The sequence below is a fragment of the Nerophis ophidion genome, linkage group LG01 (assembly GCF_033978795.1).
Source record: "Nerophis ophidion isolate RoL-2023_Sa linkage group LG01, RoL_Noph_v1.0, whole genome shotgun sequence".
NCBI lineage: Eukaryota > Metazoa > Chordata > Actinopteri > Syngnathiformes > Syngnathidae > Nerophis > Nerophis ophidion.
In genome coordinates this window covers 11,077,684-11,092,356 of record NC_084611.1, presented here as the reverse complement: position 1 = coordinate 11,092,356, position 14,673 = coordinate 11,077,684, and the positions used below count along the sequence as shown (strand labels likewise).

The 14,673-nt window shown below is 41.2% G+C and overlaps 1 protein-coding gene across 2 annotated transcripts in view; it reads left to right on the top strand.

Moving 5' to 3' along the window:
* Positions 1-14,673, top strand: part of smarca2 (SWI/SNF related, matrix associated, actin dependent regulator of chromatin, subfamily a, member 2) — a 186,556-nt gene that overhangs the window by 148,850 nt on the left and 23,033 nt on the right. For both annotated transcript variants that reach the window (XM_061895971.1, XM_061895980.1), the window contains exons 30-32: positions 8,278-8,383; positions 8,495-8,596; positions 11,846-11,969. In XM_061895971.1, coding sequence (XP_061751955.1) covers positions 8,278-8,383; positions 8,495-8,596; positions 11,846-11,969 — 332 coding nt within the window. The remainder of the gene's footprint in view (positions 1-8,277; positions 8,384-8,494; positions 8,597-11,845; positions 11,970-14,673) is intronic.

Below are 14,673 nucleotides of genomic sequence, written 5' to 3'. Positions count from 1 at the left end.
TCCAGCAATAGTATTTCCAGCCCCAACCCAGTCTCTCCTCCTGGCTGCTGCTTATAACAGAGCGACAGGTGATTAGCTAACAAGGCCCAGGTGGGCCATCTACGCACCTGTCGCTGCAGGCCCGCAGGCCACGCCCCTCCACAGTTAGCTTCAGAATAACAATGTTATTACAAATAATAAGAGACCTGTTATACTCTAAAAATGTTGTTCTTACTTAAAAATGCACGTGTTTAGTTGTTTTCAAGGTTAAAAAAAATAATTATATGGCTCTTACGGAAATATGTTTTAAAATATTTGGCCTTTTTGGCTCTCTCAGCCAAAAAGGTCCCCGACCCCTGTTGTAGTGCATTCAATTGAATATGGGTTGAAAAGGATTCGCAAATCATTGTATTCCGTTTATATTTACATCTAACACAATTTCCCAACTCATATGGAAACGGGGTTTGTAAACTTAACCTTCCACTTCAAGTACACATGTTTGTTGGAGATCAATAGTTTGATCATTCTCCCTTCAGAGGAAACGCACACTCATGCTCACGTTTCCATCCATTCTACAGAAACCAACAGTTGGATCTGAGCCCGGAAGGTCCCTCGTGGCTTCATGCTTGACTTCACACATCAAACACTGAGAAACATTTTGAACACGGTGTACGCATTAGCACATTGAAGCTCGGTTTGCGTCCACACAGTAGCCTGAGAGACATTATGCACGTTATTAGAGATGTTCTTTAGGGACAGCTAATAACATGAATTTATGTTGACAGCAGAAACACATGGTCATGTGTAAAAGGGGCGGAAAAATGGATGGAAGGATGCATGCACCAGAAACACAAACTTCTCTGGCAATTAGTTGGAGGGCTTAAGCTCTAATGGAGGCCAACAATAAAATGATTGAGGAAAGGTATTATTATGTCTTATCTGTTCCCCCATAAAAAAAGGGTAACAAGATAATAATTGCCTTATAAATATCATGTTGCAGTTAAGATTCCTTCAGGCTATTAGAGATGGAATAAATGGAGCCACAACTCCTAAAATGGATTTTGTATCTGTTTTGTTTTGTGTGTAATATTATTATTTAGCGTTGTTGTCAAATGGTAATTATGTCCATCGGCCACATTGTTGGTTTTTCTTTCTTTTTAATACATATAGTTGACCACAGGCGTGTGCAGTATTGTTGCACGGATAGAGCCAGGAAAAGAGATATTACCACTTGGTGTTTATCATAGAGCAGGGGTGCCCATTACGTCGATCGCGAGCTACCAGTCGACCGCGGGGGGTGTGTCAGTCGATATCCAGTCAGGCTTTTAAAAAAAAATAGACCTAAAAATTAGTGATCATCAATCTTCACCAAGACGTCACTTAAATGACATTCACGGTACCGGAGGGTCTTGTGAGATGACGCTGGCTGCTGCAAGATCATTTTTATTAAAAATGACCGAGAGGAAGGCGAGAAACACTTTTTATTTCAACAGACTCTCGCGCCGTACCTTCCGTCAAAACTCTAAAGGCCGACTGCACATTTCCTATCTTCACAATAAAAGCCCTGCTTCATGCTGCCTGCGCTAACTAAATACAGAGTCTCGCAAAACTGGCGTGCACAAGCGATCCCTCAGAAAGCTGGCGTGCACAAAACTTGTGCACGCAGCTTTCCGAGACTCTTATTTTGTTAGCGCAGGCAGCATGAAGCAGGGCTTTTATTGTGAAGATAGGAAATGTGCAGTCGGCCTTTAGAGTTTTGACGGAAGGGACGGCGCGAAAGTCTGTTGAAATAAAAAGTGTTTCTCGCCTTCCTCTCTGTCATTTTTTCATAATAATGAACTGGCAGCAGCCAGCGTCATCTCACAAGACCCTCGGGTGCCGTGAATGTCAATCAAGCAAGCTACGGAATTTGCCGCCAATGTTTTTCTTGTAAAGTGTATGGAAGCTGGATGAATTAGATGCCAAAAACCAACCACTTTCATGTGGTATTGTACAGAAAGGACAACTTTTTTTGTCCTCCATTTGAAAATGTGGGTGTTATCATCATTACTGTCTGATTCCAATCAATGCAAGTCATCAGAATCAGGTAATACACCAACTTATATTCTTGTCTTCGTGAAAGAAAGACATCTATATGTGTTACACATGCTTGTATTATCATTAAACACATTTAACTTGTTTACAAAAATGTCTCTTTCATAAATAAATAAATATAAATGATATATATAAATGAGGTAGATCCCCTCGAGTTGGTCAATTGAAAAGTAGCTTGCCTGCAGAAAAAGTGTGGGCACCCCTGTTATAGAGGGACTGCACTTTTTTGGATCATCATTCACAATCTTTAGGGAAGACAAGAACGCATATGTTGTTCTTTTTGTCAATGCATTTCAACTCCTAAATAAATGTTAGGAAAAGTCAGCTAACAATTGAGCCGATGGGAGTCGCTCTAATCCAACTATACAGCGCTCTAAAAGCATTCAAACCCCTTCATCAATGTTGTATCTATATGTTGTAACTATAAATGTAATATAGTAACTGGCACATTCATAATAATATGCAATGCTTACGTATTGTGCTCATTTTAAGCATATTAATTTCACAGACGCGTCAGAGCGTTTGCTACTAATCATGCAGACTTTTGATTGATTAAATGATTGATAATTGTATTAGTAGATTGCACAGTTCAGTACATATTCCGTACAATTGACCACTAAATGGTAACACCCGAATACGTTTTTCAACTTGTTTAAGTCGGGGTCTACGTTAATCAGTTCATGCTTTATGGAAGTAACAGGCAAATGATGAGCCAAAATCTTATTTTTTTGAGCCTGAATATCAATCAATCAATCAATGTTTACTTATATAGCCCTAAATCATTAGTGTCTCAAAGGGCTGCACAAACCACTACGACGTCCTCGGTAGGCCCACATAAGGGCAAGGAAAAATTCACACCCAGTGGGACGTCGGTGACAATGATGACTATGAGAACCTTGGAGAGGAGGAAATCAATGGATGTCGAGCGAGTCTAACATGATACTGTGAAAGTTCAATCCATAATGGATCCAACGCAGTCGCAATAGTCCAGTCCAAAGCGGATCCAACACAGCAGCGAGAGTCCCGTTCACAGCGGAAACAGCAGGAAACCATCCCAAGCGGAGGCGGATCAGCAGCGCAGAGATGTCCCCAGCCGATACACAGGCAAGCAGTACATGGCCACCGGATCGGACCGGACCCCCTCCACAAGGGAGAGTGGGACATAGGAGAAAAAGAAAAGAAACGGCAGATCAACTGGTCTAAAAAGGGAGTCTATTTAAAGGCTAGAGTATACAAATGAGTTTTAAGGTGAGACTTAAATGCTTCTACTGAGGTGGCATCTCAAACTTTTACCGGGAGGGCATTCCAGAGTACTGGAGCCCGAAATGAAAACGCTCTATAGGCCACAGACTTTTTTTGGGGCTTTGGGAATCACTAATAAGCCGGAGTCCTTTGAACGCAGATTTCTTGCCGGGACATATGGTACAATACAATCGGCAAGATAGGCTGGAGCTAGACCGTGTAGTATTTTATACGTAAGTAGTAAAACCTTAAAGTCACATCTTAAGTGCACAGGAAGCCAGTGCAGGTGAGCCAGTACAAGAACTTTCTTGTTCTTGTCAAAAGTCTAGCAGCCGCATTTTGTACCAACTGTAATCTTTTAATGCTAGACATGGGGAGACCCGAAAATAATACGTAACAGTAATCGAGACGAGACGTAACAAACGCATGGATAATGATCTCGGCGTCTTTATAAGGAAGTTGAGCTTCAAGTTTTAGAGGCTTGTGGGCTAAACCGATTCAGCTTTAGTGAAACACTAAGCATGACGTAGCAGTATTGCAAAGTGCTGAACAAGAAATCTAAACCCTGGCAGAAATATCCGCAGATACGTGAAAATCTGCATTTCTCATGTGAAATTATAACTTTCGCGTTTTTTATTGAAATATTATATTGCGTAAGGACGGACGTCAAAGGAGGAGTGTCAAAAGATTGTTTTAATGACATTCCGACTTAGTTTTCTTATCAGCAATCGAGCAGTATTGCATTCGTGGCTTCTCAACGCAACAACACAAAACCCAGGAAATGTGTCTCACGAAAACTCGTCCGACCGGAACGCTCTAACAATAATAACAAAAGTTCCAGAGTGAATTATGTAAACTCACCACAATATCAAGAAAACAGGATCCAAACAAAACTTCTTGAACGCTTGCCTTCTAAGTTTATGGCCACATCCTTCGGGGGCGGCATAGCTCGGTTGGTAGAGTGGCCGTGCTAGAACCTTGAGGGTTGCAGGTTCGATTCCCGCTTCCGCCATTCTAGTCACTGCCGTTGTGTCCTTGGGCAAGGCACTTTACCCACCTGCTCCCAGTGCCACCCACACTGGTTTAAATGTAACTTAGATATTGGGTTTCACTATGTAAAGCGCTTTGAGTCACTAGAGAAAAGCGCTATATAAATATAATTCACTTCACTTCTGTAATCGGGTGGCAGACATGATTTATAACCTATAATTGTCAAGGCGTAGACTTTGGTGGGGTTTGTTTTCCCGTGGTACAAAATGATTGGAACGGACATGGCGTGAAGGTAGTGACATATTTAATCTTAACTCAAAAATATTACAAAAAACAAAGGTTATAAACAAAAGACGCTCTCAGTGGAGGTTCAAAACGTGACTATGAAAACAAAAACTTGCACTGAGGCAAAACTATGGACATAAACTAAAACTTGCACAATGGCAGAATTATGAACAACTAAAACAAAAAGACTTACTGTGACGAGAAAGGAACATGGGTCTTTTGCATGGATACATGAGTGAGTAGAAGGTGATGTCGCCAGGCTGACTACTTGGCAACTGTGGCTTAAATAATACTGTGGTGCTTGGAAACAGGTGCGTGACATGGGGACAGGTGAAAACTATTGGGTTGGCATGGAAACAAAGCAAACAAGGAAGTGCAAAAACAGGAAGAGATGGAGTCTTAAACAAAACAGAACCGAACTAAACAAAACGTGATCACAAGCCATGACAATAATTAACTTTCACCAGCTCAGAGGCGATGCAGCAGCTCAGTATGTCAATATAGCAGTAAACAGTGGGGCTAACAAGTATTTAGTCAGCCAGCGATTGTGCAAGTTCTCCCACTTAAAATTATGACAGAGGTCTGTAATTTTCATCATAGGTACACTTCAACTGTGAGAGACAGAATGTGAAAAAAAAATCTAGGAATTCACATTGTAAGAATTTATTTGTAAATGATGGTGGAAAATAAGTATTTGGTCAACCATCCAAAGCTCTCACTGATGGAAGGAGGTTTTGGCTCAAAATCTCACGATACATGGCCCCATTCATTCTTTCCTTAACACGGATCAATCATCCTGTCCCCTTAGCAGAAAAACAGCCCCAAAGCATGATGTTTCCACCCCCGTGCTTCACAGTAGGTTTGGTGTTCTTGGGATGCAACTCAGTATTCTTCTTCCTCCAAACAGGACGAGTTGAGTTTATACAAAAAGTTTTTAATTTAGTTTCATCTGACCACATGACATTCTCCCAATCCTCTGCTGTATCATCCATGTATCCATTTTGGTATAAACTCAACTCGTGGTGTTTGGAGGAAGAAGAATACTGAGTTGCATCCCAAGAACACCATACCTACTGTGAAGCATGGGGGTGGAAACATCATGCTTTGGGGTTATTTTTCTGCTAAGGGGACAGAACGATTGATCCGTGTTAAGGAAAGAATGAATGGGGCCATGTATCGTGAGATTTTGAGCCAAAACCTCCTTCCATCAGTGAGAGCTTTGAATGGTTGACCAAATACTTATTTTCCACCATAATTTACAAATAAATTCTTTAAAATTCCTACAATGTGAATTCCTTGATTTTTTTTTTCACATTCTGTCTCACAGTTGAAGTGTACCTATGATGAAAATTACAGACCTCTGTCATCATTTTAAGTGGGAGAACTTGCACAATCGCTGGCTGACTAAATACTTTTTTGCCCCACTGTATAAGCTAGTTTGTGATCACGGCGCCACTGAAAATAGATTGTCTGCAGTGGCAATCATACTGTATAACAATATTGCTCATACTTGGTTTATATTCAGGTCACAAGATGTAAATGGAGTATTGTTGGCGGTTTTTGAATGTTTTTTAGAGGCTTTTATGGCGGCAATAACCTATTCAGTGGCCCAGTGGTTAGAGTGTCCGCCTTGATATCGATAGGTTGTGAGTTCAAACCCCGGCCGAGTCAAACCAAAGACTATAAAAATGGGACCCGTTACCTCCCTGCTTGGCACTCAGCATCAAGGGTTGGAATTGGGGGTTAAATCACCAAAAATGATTCCCACCGGTGCTGCCCACTGTTCCCCTCACTTCGCTGTACATACAAAAAGAAGAACATATGTGTTCCTGTCATACATACAGATTGTGAATGATAGGCATTTTTTTTAAGTGCAGTTCCCCTTTAAAGGCCTACTGAAACCCACTACTACCCACCATGCAGTCTGATAGTTTATATGGCAATGATGAAATATTAACATTGCAACACGGGCGACATAGCTCGGTTGGTAGAGCGGCCGTGCCAGCAACTTGAGGGTTGCAGGTTCGATTCCCGCTTCCGCCATCCTAGTCACTGCCGTTGTGTCCTTGGGCAAGACACTTTACCCACCTGCTCCCAGTGCCACCCACACTGGTTTAAATGTAACTTAGATATTGGGTTTCACTATGTAAAGCGCTTTGAGTCACTAGAGAAAAGCGCTATATAAATATAATTCACAATTCACTTCACATGCCAATACGGCTTTTTTAGTTTACTAAATTACAATTTTAAATTTCCCGGGAGTTTCGTCTTGGAAACGTCGTGTAATGATGACGTGTACGCAAGACGTTTTTAGGAAGTATGAGCGCTGCGCACACACACAGCTAAATGTCGTCTGCTTTAAGTGAAGTGAAGTGAATTATATTTATATAGCGCTTTTCTCTAGTGACTCAAAGCGCTTTACATAGTGAAACCCAATATCTAAGTTACATTTAAACCAGTGTGGGTGGCACTGGGAGCAGGTGGGTAAAGTGTCTTGCCCAAGGACACAACGGCAGTGACTAGGATGGCGGAAGCGGGAATCGAACCTGCAACCCTCAAGTTGCTGGCACGGCCACTCTACCAACCGAGCTATACCGCCCCATAACCGCATAATTACACAGTATTTTGGAGATCTGTGTTGCTGATTATTTTGTAATTTGTTTATATTGGAGAAGTCACAGTAGAAAGATGGAGTTGGGAAGCTTTAGACTTTAGCCACTCAAACACACGGTGATTCCTTGTTTAAAATTCCCGGAGGTGAAAATTTACTATGGATCAGAGCGCGGTCAAGCGAACATGAATCCAGACCAAATGTCAATCAGCTGGTTGTGGTGAGAAAATTGTGGTTAAAAAGTCGCTTCTTACCGGAGAGAAGCTGAGCTTGGGCCGTCCATGAAGCTGCCGTCGACACCCGTGGAGACACCTTTCCGACTATCAGGTACTATTAAACTCACTAAAACACGAGCAACACAATAGAAAGATAAGGGATTTCCCAGAATTATCCTAGTAAATGTGTCTAAAAACATCTGAATCCGTCCCAATGCAATCGCGTTTTTTTTTTTCTATTCTGTCGCTATCAATATCCTCAAACACGAATCTTTCATCCTTCGCTCAAATTAAAGGGGAGATTGTCGTTTTCTCGGTCCGAATAGCACTTTTCGTTGGAGGCTGCCATTAGAAACAATGTGAATATGTGAGGAGCCCTCACACTTGCGACGTCATCGTCTGCGACTTCCGGTAGAAGCAAGGCTTTTCTCTTCACACCGACAGTTGCGAACTTTATCGTCGATGTTCTCTACTAATTCCTTTCAGCAAAAATATGGCAATATCGCGAAATGATCAAGTATGACACATAGAATGGACCTGCTATCCCCGTTTAAATAAGAAAATCTCATTTCAGTAGGCCTTTAACACAGCTCTGTTTGTTATTCCTAAATTAATTCTGCTTAATTATTACTTATTTATCCAGTTATTTATGTCTGCTGCCCAAATTTGGGCATAGACCATGAAACATGCTTAGGGACTTTGGATTTTGGATTTGTCGCTTTTTGAAACATTTATGGCAAAACGGAGTGTACTACTTGGCTGCAACCATTAAAGTCGCTGTTGATTCGGTCGAGTTTGACTTTAAATCGCAGCTTTGACGCAGTCTAAACAATATGGATGTGGTTTGTGTCTCATCGGCAGCTCCGGAAGACAGCTCAGCGAGGTCTTTGTCCAGCTGCCGTCCAGAAAGGAGCTTCCGGAATACTACGAGCTAATCAGAAAGCCTGTGGACTTCAAGAAAATCAAGGTACGCCGGACCGTTTGAGAAGGTTTCACTCTCGGCCGGGTTCCAATGCTTATGCTAAGAAGGCTACTGGTTGTGGAGCCTAAGTGCTAATGAAGCTTTTTCGCTCCTCAGGAACGTGTCAGGAGTCATAAGTACCGAACTGTCAGCGACCTGGAGAGGGATGTAATGCTTCTCTGTCACAACGCCCAGACCTTCAACCTGGAGGGTTCCCAGGTCAGCAGATTGACTGTGTTTATACTCAATGACTCAAATGATCCAGAATTGGTTGTTTGACAAATTAAAGTGAAGAATAGCGAAGAATATCAGAGCAGTTCCATGCCAGACCATCGCAAGTAACATCATTGTGATCTGCTCCGACGCAAAAGGCTATGCAGTAACAGTGTTTCCCCCAGAAAATGTGTTAGTTAAGGTGGTGACTCTCCAGTGGGAGTGGGAGAGGTGTAAGGATCTGTGTAACTCGGCCTGTCGCCATTACGTCTCCACCTCGTCGCTCCCACCACAGCCTGGGGGGGCAATAGAATACAGACTGTGATGAAGTAACGTTAGCTCACTGTGCGGTGTGCTCGCACGTGCGTGTGTTTGTGTTTGTGTGTGTGTGTGTTACGGACAACAAAACCCTGTCCATCTGAGAGAAAGACAATATTACTGACCTACAGTTAACAACTAATTTATTTAACTTGAACTTTTTCTGTGCTGATTGAGCTGTGTTGAAGCAACTTTTGGTTGTGTTTTCCGCTCCAGTTGCTGAATGGCGATAGACTATATATATCTTGATATATTTTGGTGAAGTAAAAACAAAACAGTCCTAGTTACCTGGGATATTAAAATAATGACTTACAAAGTCAAATGAATGACTTGTACGTAAGCGTTTGCAATAAGCGTTTGAAAAAAAGAGATAAAAGTGGGGCCACATGCTGACACATTCTCAACTCATCATGCTTCATTTATTACAGCATTTGGGAAGCCTGTAGTTGATTTTTATTATGTAGATGTTATATTTTTATTCAACATGTGATAGCAAGGACCCTGCCATTCAAAACTAGGCTGCTACGTTACTAATGATTAATGTAACTATAGCTGAAAAAATAGTACAATAGCATTAGGAGAGACTATTCATACCTGAACACCATGGAGTTCATGTAGGTTTTATGATGCAGTTACACTAATATATCAGCTATCCAAGACAGCTTCAGGAAAATAATTTCCTTTTTTGCTGCTTCAACACAGCTCAATCAACACAGAAAAAGTTCAAGTTAAATAACTTAGTTGTTAACTGTAGGTCAATAATGCTTGTCTTTCTCTCAGATAGACAGGGTTTTGCTGTCCGTAACACACACACAAACACACGCATACGCAGTGAGCTAACGTTACTCTAAAAGTTAATTAGCCTTCACCTCAAGGACTGCGGGCGAGCTTAGCTGCCGCTTATGTTTCTAGAACGTCAACAAGCTCATGGTGATGTTACTAATAGTTGACCTGGAGGTGTTTATTATAATTTGGGGAGAGTCCGCTGCCTTATGCTCACCTTTCTGCTCAATCCACCGAAAGAGCACTGATTCCATGCGCTCTGAATACGCACTGCTGATTGGCTGTTACCGCTCAGCGTGTAATCAGATGGTTCTGTGGGTGGGACAATGCTGGGTGCTGCAGAGACGTACAGTTGTGATCAAAATTATTCAACCCCCACACAATTTTGGTGTTTTAGCAAATTGGACATTTATCCCGTATTTTGTTTACAGTCGTATCAAAAAAAGATGCATTAAATAGACAAATGCAACTTGAATTACATTATATTTGGTAACATACCAAACAGTGTCATTTCTCTTAATATCTCATTGACAAAATTATTCAACCCCTTGAAGATCATAACTCTTAAGAACATAATTTGAGTAAGGTCTTTTCAATCAGGTGTTGAAAACACCTGTAGATGTGATTAGAACCATAACGAGCAACAATTAAACTGATTGAAAAAGACTGTGACGCTCAGCTTCTTGTAGATGGTCAATGGTGTATTTGCAACATGGTGAAGTCCAGGGAGTGGTCAAAGAAGTCAAGAGAGGAGGTAATTTCTCTTCATAAGAAAGGATATGGATATAAGAAAAAAGCAAAGACATTACACATTCCTAGTGACACAGTTGGGAGCATAATTCGCAAGTTTAAAGCTAAAGGCACAGTGGAAACACTACCTGAGCGTGGTAGAAAGAGGATGCTGTGTGCAACTGCTGTCCGGTATTTGAAGCGTACAGTGGTGAAAAACCCCCGGGTAACAGCTGAGGAACTACAACAGGACATTGCAGAGGGGGGAACGCAGGTTTCGTCCCAGACAATAAGGCGCGCACTACGAGATGACTACCAGGCACAAGTAAATAGGCTCCAGTATGCCAAAAATCATCTGGACAAACCCCAAAGTTTTGGAAAACTGTTCTATTGAGTGATGAGACAAAACTGGAACTCTTTGGGCCTATAAATCAACGTTATGTCTGGAAGAGAAAAAATGAAGCTTACAAAGAGAAGAACACCTTGCCTACTGTTAAGCATGATGGGGGGTCAATCATGCTCTGGGGCTGTTTCTCTGCCTCAGGTACCGGGAATCTCCAGTGCGTTCAAGGCATTATGAATTCTATTTCCTAGCAGGATATATTAGCTGCAAATGTCATGAAGTCAGTGACGAAGCTGAGGCTTGGGAGACGTTGGACCTTCCAACAGGACAAGGATCCCAAGCATACCTCCAAATCAACATCAGAGTGGTTGCAGAAGAAGGGCTGGAAGACTCTGGAGTGGCCTTCACAGTCGCCAGACCTAAATCCTCTAGAAAAGCTGTGGTGGGACTTGAAGAAGGCAGTTGCAGCACGCAAGCCCAAGAATATGAATGAACTGGAGGCCTTTGCCCAAGAGGAATGGGCTAAAATACCTGTAGATGGTTGCAAGAAGCTTGTGTCCGGTTATGTATCACCTTTGAAGGATGTCATTACTGCCAAAGGGTGTTCTACTAAGTACTGAAGATGCATGTAACTAGGGGGTTGAATCATTTTGTCAATGAGATATTAAGAAAAATGTCCTTTTTTGGCATTTTGTAATATACAGTGTTACAATTTAAGTTACATTTGTCTATTTGACACATCTTTATTTGATATGACTATAAACAAAATACAGAATAAATGTCCAACTTGCTAAAACACCAAAATTGTGTGGGGGTTGAATAATTTTGATCACAACTGTACTGAAAGAGGCAAAGGCAGAACTAAGCAGAGCAGCTTGTTAAGACTTAAGTTTAGGCAGTGGCTTTTTGTTGTTAATCTGAATATTTCATTAACTAAAAAGTCCGGGAATGTTTCTCCGTTGTAGAATTCATATATTAGCAACAACAAGACAGTGCATTTAAAGTGCTCCATTAGGCCACTCTCATTTTTAATTCACGTCTTTGGTTCTACCCTCTTTCTTTCTTTGCCTTGTCCGCCAAAGATATACGAGGACTCCATCGTCCTGCAGTCCGTGTTCAAGAGCGCCAGGCAAAAGATTGCCAAAGACGAGGAGAGCGAGGAGGACAGTGAAGATGAGGAGGAGGAGGAAGAGTCAGAGGCTGAGGGTGAGTGTGAGACATAATATTGACCACACACACACACACACACCAACTCATTGAAATTCTGTGCTGTAAACCCAGACAGTCCCCTGGTGGAGTCTGAGTAATTTTGTTCCCTCCATAATGTTTATTCCTAAAGACAAATTCTCTGAGTAGCAAAAGGTCTCGTTGAAGGTCGGTGTACTTTTTACCTTTACAATGTCTTAAACTGGTCTGAGCTCGGTCTTTATTGTATTATCAACATAAGATTAAAGGATCTTGAACATTTCAAAGGTTAGATGAAATCAAAGGTCATGAAATTATGCCGCTGGTACCCTAAGGGTGAACTCACACTGGCATGAAACTGCATCTTTTCTACCCTTTACACATTCATACCCTTGAAGGGGAACTACATTTTTGTCAATGTTGCCTATAATTCATCATCCTTATGTGAGACAAGCACACCGATCTCTGTAGTAAAATAATATTGCACTAATCACTTACTATACAATGTCTGCTCTCACTGGGATGCAACCGATGACATGTTTGTGTCTTTGACTAGATTCTGAATTAAGCTTAATCCTCAGTCTGACTTAAATTTAAACTTGGGGGCCGGGGTACTAGGATAACAGGGGATGTAAAACAATAAGAGTGCAATACTTTTTCATAACATGCTCACTACTGCCTAGTTTCTCTTGTTATATTCTTATTTTACCGTTAAATTGGCCCTAGTGTGTGAATGTTGTCTGTCTATCTGTGTTGGCCCTGCGATGAGTTGGCGACTTGTCCAGGGTGTACCCCGCCTTCCGCCCGATTGTAGCTGAGATAGGCGCCAGCGCCCCCCGCGACCCCAAAAGGGAATAAGCGGTAGAAAATGGATGGATGGATGGATTTTTATTCCCATTGTTGCTTTTTATTTTTATTCTTATTGTAATATTTTTGTATTTTTTTCCCATTTATACCCCCATTATTTACTTTTTAAATTGATCTCTACTCTGTACACTGCTGCTGGAATTTAAATTTTCCTGAGGGAACTCTCCTGAAGGAATCAATAAAGTACTATCTATCTATCTATCTATCTATCTATTGTCGTGGAAATTTCTTAAAGACGATCCTTTAGTGACAAATAGCTTTAAAATGATGTATTAAAGTAACAAACAAATAATAACAAGCTTTGCAAAGCAAGACCAAACCAGAACGACACATCCGTTCGTTCCAGCTTGTTCTAACTCCTTTAGAATTCTACATGACAATTATACATTCTCAGAAGTCCCACCCTCCATGCTCATTTACATACAGTGCACCAGTGCAATGAATACCCAAAGTCCTGTGAAGGAGAGAGGGTGTCGTTTGCCCAGAGGAGGGGGGTCACTCAGGAAAGGGGAACAATTTAGCTCTGTTGGGGGTCAAGAATAAATGACACATATGCCCAGGTCAACTAAAGTCCACATGTTACATCAAAGACACAGGAGACAGAGCTTGATCAGATAATAGATCTCTTGCTAAGTGTCACATTCCTGAGCCCAATAAACAACTTTTGGTACCCAGTTCAAAGAACATCATCTATTAAAACGAGTACAAGTAATTTTGCTATCACACTATCTATCCATCTACCTTAAACCAAAAAAAAACATCTTTCAAAGTTCACCAAATTCTCGACCTATGGCTACGACATTCTATTTTACAAGTGAGAGGCATGATTTATAATCCAGCATTAACTTTCACCGACTCAGAAGAGATGCAGCAGCTCACCGTCAATGTCAATATGTCAATAGCTGCATAAGCTAGTTACTAAAAGTACAGTCGTGGTCAAAAGTTGACATACACTTGTAAAGATTATAATGTCATTGCTGTCTTGAGTTTCCAATTATTTCTACAACTCTTGTTTTTTTGTGATAGAGTTTGTTGGTCACAAAAAACATTCATGATATTTGGTTCTTTAATGAATTTATTATGGCTCTACTGAAAATGTGAGCAAATCTGCTGGCTTAAAAGTATACATACAGCAATGTTAATATTTGTTACATGTCCCTTGGCAAGTTTCACTGCAATAAGGCGCTTTTGGTTGCCATCCACAAGCTTCTGGTTTAATTCTTGACCACTCTTCTTAACACAATTGGTGCAGTTCAGCTAAATGTGTTGTTTTTTTTTACATGGACTTGTTTCTTCAGCATTGTCCACATGTTTAAGTCAGGACTTTGTGAAGGCCATTCTAAAACCTTAATTCCAGCCTGATTTAGCCATTCCTTTACCACTTTTGACGTGTGTTTGGGGTCATTGTCCTGTTGGAACACCCAAATGCGCCCAAGACCCAACCTCCAGGCTGATGGTTTTAGGTTGTCCTGAAGAATTTGGAGGTAATCCTCCTTTTTCATTATCCCATTTACTGTCTGTAAAGCAGCAGTTCCATTGGCAGCAAAACAGGCCCGGAGCATAATACTACCACCACCATGCTTGACGGTAGGTGTGGTGTTCCTGGGATTAAAGGCCTCACCTTTTCTCCTCCAAACATATTGCTGGGTGTTGTGGTCAAATAGCTCGTTTTTTGTTTTATTTTACATCACACGGACAAAGATAAAACTTTCTGGAGGAAAGTCCTGTGGTGACATGAAACTAAAATTGAGCTGGTTGGCTCTTATAATATTAATGTTGCGAATACTTTGTTAATATACAAGTCCTGCATATGAATAGAGTATTATTGTGGTTTTTGGAGGTTTTTTTAGAGGGCTTT